A 13,101-nucleotide genomic window follows, 5' to 3' on the forward strand; every position below is an offset into this window, starting at 1 on the left:
TCAGGTTTCAGCGATATGGTTTGGTTTTCTTATGATGAAGGTCAGGGGGGTATATTGAAATCCTCAAACAATCCTATGTAGGAAATCATTTTTAATTGTTGTCAAGTTTTGTAAACAAATTCACTGTCACTGTTTTGTTATCACACTTATATTATGAAACCAACTAAAATTAATATTGACGTCTCTTTCTGACCTACAGGTGAAAACAAAACCATCAGTGGGAATGTTGATTATAGCGATAGCGATTTTAATGCTGACGCAGGGTAGGTGTCAGATGACTTGATGAACAGCACCCTACCAAAACAGCCCATGTTTACATTTTCTGCAAGAACAAAAAATCATAGCGTGTCGCTCCACCTCACACTCCATGGGAATGTAATCAGCCAATCTGCAACACCTTAGCCTCGGGCTAAAAACAGACTCTAATCCGCCCTCCATAATGTCTCAAGCAACATGTCAGCTCACAATGAATCCAGCTGGCATGCAGAATGTGCTTCCCAAAATAGGTTTTATTTTGGAAATTTGGATTTTGTGTTTTGTTGCCACATCTTTGGTTATGACAAAAAAGAAATCTCACTTATCACATTTAGCAAATTGATACAGAGTTTAGTGTCACGTGTACTTGAACCACATGGATGATCCTGTTCAACCAGATCTTCACGTAAAGCAATCATACTTCAGGTTCGGATCAGAGTCCAAAGAGCTGGTGCCACTCATGGAAAAACTTCATAGACCAGCGCCGAGAAAAAAAGCCCTGAAATTGAACAAAAAAGGTGGAGAAAATAAACAAGCATTTACAAAAAATATGTCATTTATTCTTTTGGCTTTAAAATCATACGACCATATGAGCGGACAGTAGTCACTTCTGGCATACAGTTCACCAAAACACTACAAGCTGCAATGAGAGATGGCTACTGATTGCTTCATGGTTTGTATCTACAGAAAAGGGGACCATACATGTGTTTCATCACGCGTTACACTGCAGAGACAGGAAAAAAAAAAAAAAAGCTCTAGAAAAGATGTAAAACAAATCCGATGACTGCTAAAAATGCACTCGTATCTACAGTAAAAATGTTTTCTCATAATCTCAGGAATATAAGCAACCTGCAGACCCCAGATGCACACGGCAAACACTCGCTCGCACAAACACAGACGCCTTTCTTTTTACAAATGTACACATAGACGTACACATACACACGCACGCACGCACGCACGCACGCACACACACACACACACGTATGACTGCCACGTGGTATTACATAGCAGTGGGAATAAAAAGTGCTCTTACATCAAATGTAAGTGTGATGCATACTGTGGGCCCAAATAGCTATATTATTTACAAACCAAACCACTACATTAAAACCACTTGCCTCTTGATTGAAAACAAGAAACATGAAATGTCATACAAACATTTGTGATATTATAACCTTTAAATGGGATATATCGTCATGTTCTAGACTGAACGCAGTTAGAAAGGTTGACGTTTTTCTTTTGAGTATGTTTCTTTACAGCAGTTATTTTCTTTACAACACCTCTGAGATGTAGGGAGGAAAACAAATGCATTTGATCGGACTAGGAGACACAGCAACATGACTGAGGTTTAATGATAACATGTCCCCTTCAAAGAAATAACTCTGACTTTTTTGAGGAATAGGCTTCTGTGCTTTTTTTTTTGCCAAGAGGTAGATTAGAAGTTTTATACCATTCACCTGTGTGTGCGTTAGCTAACTATGGAGCTACGACCTGGAGAAGCCTGAGTGTGAGAGTAAAAGAAAACAGGCTCAAAACTTCACCTCCTTGCTAACTGGGTTTTGTATCCCATCAGGTTTAGTTAGTTATTGGAAAGAGGCCAGCCTGATAAAAATCGATCTGGATTCTATAATGTAACTTAATAGATGACATGAATTTGATTAAATGCCATTAAAACTCAAGCCTACATAAATATATATGTAGATACATGTTTATTGATACCAACAGTTGATGAGCCATTAACAGTACTGAAATCCTTGTGGACCAACATATAGGGAATTAATTTAATTGTTGGTTTTGTTGGGATTTAATATAATATATATTTGATGTTATCGTGTCATTAAAAGCTGCAGATGTGCTTGCAGGCGCTTTGTTGAACTTTGTGCAGACGAGCTGGTCTCTGTGTTTCCAGTCTTTAGGATGTGTAGCTAATGGTTTTCTGTCTCAAGCTTCCTAGTTTAAGGAGAGACCTCGAGCGGTATCAATCTTCTCATGTAACACTTGGTAAAAGCACAAGGCTATTCACAAAAATGTCAACAGCTTCTTCAAATGTGTTTCATTCCTTGCATACATTCAGCTTCTCTGGAAAGAGACTTTTTTACTAATGAAAAGGGGAAATGGCAATCCAGATAGAAGCAAAATATACAGTAGATTTAAACAGTCACTGATGGCAACCCAGTGAATACAATGTATTTGTCCAGTGCACTTCTACAGTATGCTTTTTGTTTCACCTTCGTATACTGTACCAATAAAAAGAGTATTCTGGCACTGACCCTGCGTGGTACTCGTTCCAGATGGTTGTTGTAGTTTCCAGCAGTGACTTATTCTGCCCTTGGTGATTTTACAGTGTCGACACATTCTCACGATAATGACACCAAAAAGTAGAAAACATTCTTTCTCATTAAAAAAGGAACCTTTAAACTTAAAAAAAGAAGAAAGAACCAAAAAATAATGCAGAGTACTTGTTAAGTGATACAGCGATTGTTAAATTCAAGACACTGGATTTATAGTAGTAGCAGCACTAGCTACGGACAACTTAACAGTACACTCAAGTGTGTCAGATAGTAACAACAACCAATAGGAAAATCACAAGCGTTTTGCAGAGAGGCTTTTCTGTGTTCCAGTCGATCTGTGGCAGTGTCTGCTGGACCATTTGTTTCTACTCTGAGGAGACCCCATGAAGTCACTTATGACATTACCGCACTCCCATTTCAGGCCCATCAGGCATTGCATTCCTCATCTCTGAACAATCAACACACAAGCGTACGTCTATCTACCCCTGTTTGAAGCTGTAAACAAATTCCTTTCACGTCTCTGATTTACTTATTTTTTGTTCCCTTTTGTGAGTCTATTTCTTTCGGTCTTTCAAGTCTTTCCCTTTGTTTTCCTTTTCACTATTCTCGTTCTCATATTTGTCCTTGTGCGATTTGGTCACACTGTTGTAAGAGGGCGGGGACGCTGTGGAGGCTGTCATGTCTGTTTTATCCGACGTGGAGTTCTCGTTGAATTTGCAGATGACCATCACATCCTTGTCCGGGTCGCGGATTCCCTCCTTCAGCTGCTCCTTGTAGAGGGCGGAAGCCTTCTTCATGGCCAGACGGATCATGTAACAGCGGAAGGCTCGTTGGATAATAATGGCCGACATGTCCTCCTGTTTGCGGCGGAGGGTGGTGGTGATTGGTTCGTAAGACACCTTAGAAGGGTTGGAGGCCATGAAGCGCTCTTCCATCTGCCCGCGTAACACGTCCATCTCGCCCCCTTCGCCCAGGACTCGTTTTGTGAAGGCAAACAGGATGTCGAGGCAGTGGATGCGCTCGCCACTCACCATCGGCAGGTCCATTGAGATGAGTTGGATCATATTCGGCTTGGCCATTCGAAGTGGTGGATCAAGAGCGTCAGCAAAGTCTGAGAGCTTGCTGTAGTCCATGAACTGAGTGGCGTCCGGATCGAAGCGCTCCCACACTTCGTAGAACATCTCAAAGTCGTCCTCGCTCAACGGTTCGGCGCTCTCTTCTGTAGCCACGCTAAAGTTCTCCAAGATGACGGCGATGTACATGTTGACCACGATGAGGAAACAGATGATGATGTAGCTAACAAAGAAGAAGATGGCCACTGAAGGATTGCCACAGTTGCCTTTGTAGTTGTTCCCCGGGTGCTCCATCTGGCTGTCACAGTCTGGTTCCCTTTTGTTCAGTATCGGCGCCAACAGACCGTCCCATCCACCTGATGTGGTGATCTGAAACAAACAGATCATACTGTTCCCAAAAGTCTCGAAATTGAACATGTCGTCGATTCCTGACTCGTGCTTAACATAGGCAAAGTTGGACATGCCAAAGATGGCGTAGATGAACATGACCAGGAAGAGGAGGAGGCCAATGTTAAAGAGGGCGGGGAGGGACATCATCAAGGCAAAGAGAAGTGTCCGGATCCCTTTGGCACCTTTGATAAGGCGAAGGATGCGACCAATCCTGGCAAGACGGATCACTCGGAACAGTGTTGGAGACACAAAGTACTTTTCGATAACTTCAGATAGAAACATACCTGGAAGAAACAAACGTCAGTGAACAACTTCCCTCAAAATCTACTGGAATTCTACAAACGACGACGATCTCCTTACCTACGATGGACAAGATCACCACCACAAAGTCAAAGATATTCCAACCAATAGTAAAGTAATAGTGCCGCAGAGAGATCATCTTCAGCACACACTCCCCAGTGAAGAGCACAATGAACACGAAGTTGATGCGGTAGAGGATCTTGTCCATTTCCGGCGTCTGGTCGTCTGTCTCCACCATCATTGTCACCATGTTAAGGCAGATGAGGATCATGATCACAATGTCGAAGGCCTGCTTTGTGATGCAGTCAAACACGAAGCCTTGAAATGCATTCTGGGGGGTAGAGAAGGACAAAGAACAAGTGCACATTAGTCTCTTTACACGTCTGTTTGTGGCCCACGAGTAAAGGTTAATTGAGTACAGCATGCGGTCGGAGCACTTAGCAGTCTTACTGTTGGTCGGGGTATAGGTTTTTGTGGTTTCTTGGAGCCAAGCTTCTTCATGGCGTTGTAGTATTTCTTCTGCTCTTCTGTCATGAAGATGTCCTGACCTCCAAAGTAAAGACACAACAACAAAACATGGTTAAAACCACATACATAGATGTTCCTGTAGGTGAGCTGGTGCTGTTTGTTGATAACAAATCTTGACACTTTTGTATTTTTATTTTAAATGGGGTTTAATACATTTTTTTTTAATCATATTTAGATTATATGTATTTTAGTAATTGTCAAAATGTCACTCAATGCAGTCAATTTGCTCTCCTCAAAGAAACAAATCCCCCCTCACGACATCATCTGCGAGTCATTGCTCACTGAGAGTGATGTGTGTCTGGAGGGATAACTGGTGTCAACACTGAACAACCATCTGTGTGTGACGCTGTGGGGCTGCTGAGCCACACGTACTGATATACAGTGTCTCACTCAGTCAGTGAGGAGAGATGAGCCAGCACGCAGCAAAACACAGTGCTATCCCCCAACCCTTCTCCTCCCCCTCCTCTCTTTTTAGGGTGTTGCCAATTCTACTTGTTAGTACTTGGTTGAACGGACTGCACATTCACTGTAGCCCTGCAGGTGTGTTTACATATGTGTGTGTGTGTGTGTGTGTGTGTGTGTGTGTGTGTGTGTGTGTGTGTGTGTGTGTGTGTGTGTGTGTGTGTGTGTGTGTGTGTAGGAAGGGTGTTTCTCAGCGAGTCATCTTGGCACCATCTTAAAGATAGCCATTGTTATGTGGCTCACTTCTTCCTTTAACACAGCTGTGGGTCTGATTTGGCTAAACCCATGCTTCAGACGTTTTGTAGCCAGACCTCACATGTAGTTGGCACGGTGTGACACAGGATTGGCACCTGTTGTGTGTTGGATTGCAGTGGCACAGTGCAGTTTCAACATTTAACACAGATAGCAGGTTGCAGGATGGACCAAATGACTTGGAATTGACCTCTGTTTTAGAAACGTCATTGCATCTATAAAACCAAGGGCGTCAGTATATCTGCTCTGAGGTTGTCAAAATGATATTTGTACATATTGATAACACACTTACTGGATAGTATATAATGGTTTTTATTTAAATTGATGCTGATTTCTGGCAGCAATGTTTGTTTTATTCATGTGGGTCCTGGGAGGTTTCAGCTTTTCTTAGTTAAAAGTAGGGGGGGGGGGGCTCCAAGGAATAAAAGTTTGGATCCACTGGTCTTGAGGTCAGTTTCTCTGAATCAGCTTGTTCTCATTTTTTAACACGTCTGAGTTACCTATTTGTTCATGCTTTATATTTAAATACCTCTTTGTTAATCATGTTAGAGAGTGATGGTTCACCTCCAAAAGATAGAAGAAATATAGGTTGCCACTGTCATGGACTTGACTGTGCCTCCTCCTCATTCCTAGTGTCTCTGTATTTACCCCTCCCTTGTGTTTGTTGTCGTTTCCATGTCTGTTTCTGTGGGCGTGGCACTCAATAACACTCCTGCTGCACACCTGGGACCTACCCACACACAAAGCTTGTGCATTGAATATATACCCGGCTCTACCAGTCATCGCCTGATTGGTCAGTTCACCTTGTGGTACTGTGCTGTGGTAAATCTAATTCTAAAGGATTGGAGCTCATGTCTTTTGACTTGCAAACTAACTTTTGTTCTCCCTGTCTCAGGTTCATCTTTCATCACCCCCACTATAACTTCAATCTCTGCCTTCACATTAAGCACCATTCAGTAAACACGTTCAAACTATAACCATCTGTTTCTGTTTTGGGATTACAGAAATACTTAACCTGACAGCCTGTACTTTAATGACTATAGAGGAAAAGAAATGATCATGATCCATGCTACGACTGTTAGATTAAGGATCTGCATCTGGTCTCTTTACGGGTCGGGTGTAGGAGAAAACTATGTGAAACATATGCAGGATTTACTCTCAGTCTGACAGTATACTCCTTATTGTTTTCGAAGGCTACAGGACATTTTGGTTTCTAAGTTTGTATTGTTTAACTGTTATTTAAAGCAACTTATCTTCTTCTTCTGCTGGTTGAAGTTGTCGATGATGACACCGATGAACAGGTTGAGGGTGAAGAAGGAGCCGAAGATGATGAAGATGACAAAGTAGAGGTACATGTATAGGTTGCCTTCATATTTCGGCTGCTCTTCCAGCTGGAAGAAAGAAGACAGAGCAACAAAATACAACCTTACTGGACCTCATAAAAGAAAGGAGCTGAAAATATCTCTGCTAAGCATCAACACACGTACGTTTCTGGAGTCCACAGCTGCGTACATGATGTCCATCCAACCCTTAAATGTTGCCTGGGAAGAGATGAGAGGGCGGTCAGTGTGAGGGTCTTGATGATGGAAGTGGATGGGGTCAAACAACCTACAAGCAAACTTTGACATCTACAGTTTAGTCTTTGAAAGTAAACTCACCACTTGCAACAGAGCCAGATAGCCGGCCCCGACGTTGTCAAAGTTTATCTTGACATTCTTCCAGCGGGCGCTGTCGTTAATAAAGTTCAAGCAGTCTGACTTGTTGTTGACAATGTCAGTGGGGAAGGTCATGTCTGTGGTGGTGTTGACGCAGTAATAGTACTTCCCTGCGAACAGGTTGACGCCCATGATGCTGAAGATGAGCCAGAAGATGAGGCAGACCAGCAGCACGTTCATGATGGAGGGGATGGCCCCAAGCAGAGCGTTCACCACAACCTGGAGAGGGTGGAGCAAATACACAAACTCAGCGCACTCCTGCTGCTACACACATGACTCTGCTTCCCAAAAATAGTCAGCTTGATTTTTAGATAAGGGGCAATCATTTAATCACTTAACCTGATTTGATTGAGCTGTAAAGCTACTGCTACGGCTTCCAGAACAAGAGCCCAGACTGTTTTTAAAAATTCAGTGCTCCTACATTATTATTTCATACAATATGTCTGCATACATTAAAGTCTGAACAGCATACACAACTACAAAGAGAATTTAACAACATCACAGTTGGAAAGAGGAAGGTGGACAGGTGAAAAAAAGCTAATATTTGATCGGTAAAAAAGCAAAACAGAAAAAAACCTTAGAGAGGCAGGATGAAGTCACAACATTTTGTTTGACTGTAAATGAAAAAAGACACACAACAAAGAAAAATATTACAGGTCGAAGGCACCACACAAGCAACGTCAGAGAACAATGCCTCAAGAGAGATACAGTATATACAGTCGTCTACTGTACTGACACAAAGTGAACAAGGTCATGCAGATAGAAAAAGTAGTGCTGAATAACAAGGAGGAGATCATTACAGAAGTTGTATTAGGCATGCAGTCTTACATGCATGCACCCTAACAACAAGCTTGAACCATTAACTGATATCAAACATTAGCTGTGAAGTATCTGAGCTCTAAAAATGTAGCTACAAATAAATCATACTGAAGCATTCTTCAGCATTAAACAGCATGCAGAGGACATGCAAGTTTCTCTTTGGCTTCACACAGGCAACTCAAATAAAAATGATGCAACTAAAATCACATTTCACATCAACAATTCTTTGTTGTTCATGAGTTAGCTGAAAGCAGCTAGAAGCTCCAGAGAGTTCATATTCTGTAGAAAAACTTAAAATATTTACGACTATAGATGTACAGAAAATACATTTATCGGCTTTAGTTCTAAGAGCTGGATAACAAAATTAAATGGGAGGCTAAGGACAGGAGCTTGTTAGCTTAGCATAGCCTAGCTTAGCTTACAACTAAACTATAGGAAACAGGTTTTAAACTCAGTAGCCTCATTGGGTATTGTCACTTAGACTACATTCACGTTTTATGCAATCTTTGAATATATATTATAAAATATGATGCATGGAATAAAACCTTACAGTTTTTAGGCTTTGCTAAGTTAACAATCTCTTTGCTGTTAGCTTCATAGTTTACTTCTAATGTAACTCTCTGTAAGAAAGCTAACAAGGTACATTTTAAAGTTAAAGAGTAATATGTGATTTTTACAAGATTTCCAACATGTAGACATGCTCGCTTTCAGCTTGCCAACAAACAGTCACTTTTGTGCAAGTTGGTTCTTTGTTGCTGCATTTCCAGATGTCCTTACCCTCATACCCTCAAACCGAGACAGGGCCCTCAGGGGCCGGAGGGCTCGCAGTGTCCTCAGAGATTTGATGGCGGTGAGTTCAGAGTAACCCAGAGCATTGGCTACCAGACTGACCAGGGACACCTGAGAGAAGATAATAAAAGAGACAAGCAGGGTGAGAGGTGAGGAATCAGAGAGGGTCCTCTCCAGAAGTGCCACTTGGAGTGTTTGAAGACAATGAATGAGGTTTTAATGGGGATTCTGCACATAGTTAAAAGGATAATAAAGAATTAAACCTTTTGAAAGATGAAGAGCAGAAGTGTCTCAGGTTTTTGAGCTATTCAGCTAACCTGAAGCTACTGCTAAGCTATATTCATGCTGCTAGCTCTCACTATTTACACAAGCAACCGTTACAACTGGAAACACGAAGAAACAACTTACCTTTGTTCTTCCTGATGCTCTTCACTGGAAGTAAAACTCTAAATGTCCTTGAATATTTGCATTCTTAAACATTAATCTTAACACGGCTCAAACTGCTATTTGCACACACAAAATAAGTTCCTGCTGTTAACAAGCCAGGTACCTGTCATGTGCTTTTTTCACATTTGTTTTGAAGACAGATTATGGTTAGAACAAAGTTTTTTCTTAGTTTTAGACGTTGTAGCAGCAAGATTGTTGAGCTTTTTTTGCTAGCTATTTTCCCCCTGGTCCCTGTCTTATGCTATACTAGGCTAATTAAAAACCTGCCTTAAAACTAGAGAACACTTATGAGGGTGTAGCGTCATTCGTCGTTTCAAACTTTCAGCAAGAAGGAAGGACTGTATATACTGTACATACGTCTACAATGAGGAAGTCCAGCCAGCACCAGGCGTTGGTGAAGTACTTGGAAAAGCCGTATGCCACCCACTTCAACAGCATTTCCAGGATGAAGACGTAAGTAAAGACCTTGTCTGCATACTCCAGCACTGTTTTGATGGTCCTCCGCTGCTCGATGTAAATGTCCTCAAACGCCTGTGCAGAATAGAAAAAGTGAAATAAGCCAAACATTTCTGAACAATGTAACAACCACAAAAACGGACACAATGTGACTTATAGAAATAACAAAAACACCTGCTTACCAGTGCTCCACTGCTCAGCAGGATCATAAATATGATGAAGGACTCAAACCAGTTGTGCTCCACTATGATAAAGCAGGTTTTCCTGAGATTCCACCAAATCTTGTAATGTTCTCCCTCCTCGTTGATCTGGCAGCACTGGAACCGGCTGACACAGCCTACAGGCAAAGGAAATATATGCCAGGATATTAAATACATGGTCCATGTTTACCAATGCTGACGGTGCCATTACACCACAAAAAGCCTCTATATATTTTCTCCTGAATCAATTTTACTTGCATAGATTTTCTACAACCAATTTGCCACTCAAATTGTTTACAATTTCTTTTTTGCACAATTAAGGTTACATCTGGGAGCATATATTTGCTATTAGGACTACTTAATCAACTCTACACAATCTTAAAATTGAACAAACAGAAGCAGTACTCATGACAACGAGGGTTATTCATGTAATCATTCCAAGCATAGTCCACTTTTATTTTAATAGACTTGATGCAGCTGCCCCAAACATAGGATCAGAATCTTTATAGGTCAGGATTGATTCAATGCTCATCATTCATGATGTTCCCACTAGTGCCAAATACTCCTCAGAGCTCACTTCTTCAAAAAGAAAACATACCTTGTAATTATATAATTATGTAAGTATCTTATACTGAATGCCTATAAAGAGCAGGGTATCTGTATGTGCAGATACCCAAATGCAGGTTTTGAAATTCATGTTCTAGGAGGAAAAACTGTATTTTAAAATCCCTGATCTTAATTCCGCATATAATTTTTTCTAATTTATATTCTACATTTACAAGAGGCTGAGGTGATATTTGCAGATTCAGGATTGCACTGGAGGTGTGTCAGACTAGATGTCAGGTTACATTACACAAGCCAAGACTATGCCACAGACTACTTTCTTTTCTGTTTTGCTGAGCAATTGAATTTGTTGTCACTCAAGGGTGAGTGTAAGAAACTGGGGGCCAAGCACAAGCAGTTAATGCGATTTACTCTACCTCTTCAAATGTGCTTTGGGAGTATTTCGACTCCCACCTTTCTTGCTTTGTCCCACTTTCCCATATCCCCACAACCCCCTCACCCTCTGTGAAGCAGGCCTCTGGGTCCAGCGACTCCTCTGGCTCCAGCTCCACTGAATCCACCCCGTCTCCTGGGGGGCGAATATCCACTGTGCTCCCCTCCGATGAGCTCAGATGTTGGGGCTCTATGTCGAGCTTCTGCATGGGCGAGGAAGAAGAAAAAAAAGTTAAACTGCAGAGCCCGAAGTGACGGAAACTCAGTGGTTATAGGAGCCAACCTTCTGAGCATGTTATCTTTGTGATTCTCCATTCACATGGACTCCAGTGCCACAACTGCATACCTTAGTGTGGAGACTAGGCACTGGAATAGCTCACAGAGTTGGGCTCTTTAATGCCATTTTATCATTATAATCACATGCAGCATCAATCAAATGTACCTACAGGCTTTGCTATTAGTTTTATCTTACGGCTCAAATCAGATTATGTGGCAACTCATGGCACGGGGAGGTTGGCATTACGGAAAGTGCACTGTGGGTACGTTTGATGTTACCTCAGTTTCGAGGAAGAGTGCATGCAGTATTCCAGTGCATTATCAATCCAAGCCTGAAATTGTACCAAGCAGAACGTGTGTCGAAGTATTTTCATGTCCACTGAAAAATGGTTCCAATTCATCTTTCATTAATCCCACATTTAAAATTCTCCTGTGAATAATCATTTCCCCAGCCTCAAAGCTAGAACCCAAAAGAAAGACTGCTGGACATTTTATCAGTGTCATGAAAACACATTAATTCCATTCCTTGAAAGCAGTGTACAAGCCTCTTCTGCTGGTGTTGAAGTAGACGGATAACCACATTAGCTTACGAGCAAAAAACCAGTACTGTGCACTGTTTATAAGACAGCATGTGGTCTGGCCTTTTTTTTATATTGTTCCTATTTTTTAAATGGATTGAGTGTGAGTGTGGAACTTATCCAGTTTCATCCTACTTCTCAGCAATGTGCAAAACACATGCAAGGACTAGTGATTCTACCATTGTCGAGTTTGTTTTACTATGTAACTCTGCTAACTCTAAATTTTGCTCATCAGAAACCCTCAAAAGCACTGATCTTGGCGTTTAAGATCAAGTACACTACAATATCATCTGCATATTGGTGCTTTTTTTGTCAAAAGCAGTGATCTTTGCATTTAAAGTAACGTACACTAAATCATCTGCATATAGTGACTTTTTTGCAGTTTTAGGGCTTCCTGTCTGTTTTTCTTAGGGCAAATATGGTGTTATGTGGTCTCAAGTCTGACTTGCCTGACTAGTGATGAAGGAACATGTCATCCTAGACAGTGCAGCAGCTCTGATTGCCGTGGGACCCAGCTAATACGGCATGGGAATGATGGAAGCATGCTGCTCCTAATCGCATCTTTTTATGGAGGAGCGTTTACAGCTCGTTTCTCTTTCTCTCTCCTTCAGCAAGAAACCCATTTTGCATCTTCTGGACGTGAATTATCTGAGGCTTTTATTCTTAATCTATTAAAGTTTTAGTTGGTAGATTTTGTTGGCAAGTGAGTATTTTTTAACAAGATAGTTGCAGTGGAACAAAAATTGATAACACAGACATAGAATTAGTCATTGGGGACGTATCAATAATAGCAGCTCACTGTAATTTGGGATATAGATTTTATCAAATTGTTTTTACAGAAAATTAAGAACAATTAAGTGCATCACTCAGTGCATCATCATAAATAAATCTGGTACAATACTAAGTGCTACCTATGTGTCATCTGTATTGCCACCCTGCAAGAATCTAAAATTATTCATTTGTCTTTCAAAATTTCCTACCAGCAAACAAGTATTTAGAAAATCTTTCATCATTCCACTATTGTTTGAGTATCACAGAAAACAAGTACATTCAAGTATTTCATGTGTGAATGTATGGGCTATGAACCAGACAAATGAATTTTGTCAAACTACAGCAAAATTCATTCTTCAATTCCATCTCTCTCTCTCTTTCTCCTTTCCTCCTCCACCTCCACTCTTCCTTCATTCTCAAGCTCGGAGTGTTGGATGACAATCAAGTCCCAAAACCAAGTCAAAACCAAGCAATGAAATCAAAAGCAAAGATCATGTTAGATGAGT

General features: G+C 41.1%; 1 protein-coding gene across 4 annotated transcripts in view; it reads right to left on the minus strand.

Annotated features, from left to right (window-relative positions):
• Positions 1-489: 489 nt before the first annotated feature.
• scn1lab (sodium channel, voltage-gated, type I like, alpha b) overlaps positions 490-13,101 on the minus strand; it is a 33,357-nt gene continuing 20,745 nt past the window's right edge. For all 4 annotated transcript variants that reach the window (XM_065951913.1, XM_065951915.1, XM_020644945.3 and 1 more), the window contains exons 18-27: positions 11,038-11,173; positions 9,957-10,111; positions 9,676-9,849; positions 8,860-8,982; positions 7,207-7,482; positions 7,036-7,089; positions 6,802-6,939; positions 4,757-4,861; positions 4,367-4,637; positions 490-4,290 (exon numbers count right to left, since the gene is read on the minus strand). In XM_065951913.1, the coding sequence (XP_065807985.1) occupies positions 3,098-4,290; positions 4,367-4,637; positions 4,757-4,861; positions 6,802-6,939; positions 7,036-7,089; positions 7,207-7,482; positions 8,860-8,982; positions 9,676-9,849; positions 9,957-10,111; positions 11,038-11,173 (2,625 nt within the window). In that variant the 3' untranslated portion in view covers positions 490-3,097. The remainder of the gene's footprint in view (positions 4,291-4,366; positions 4,638-4,756; positions 4,862-6,801; positions 6,940-7,035; positions 7,090-7,206; positions 7,483-8,859; positions 8,983-9,675; positions 9,850-9,956; positions 10,112-11,037; positions 11,174-13,101) is intronic.

The sequence above is a fragment of the Labrus bergylta genome, chromosome 24 (assembly GCF_963930695.1).
Source record: "Labrus bergylta chromosome 24, fLabBer1.1, whole genome shotgun sequence".
NCBI lineage: Eukaryota > Metazoa > Chordata > Actinopteri > Labriformes > Labridae > Labrus > Labrus bergylta.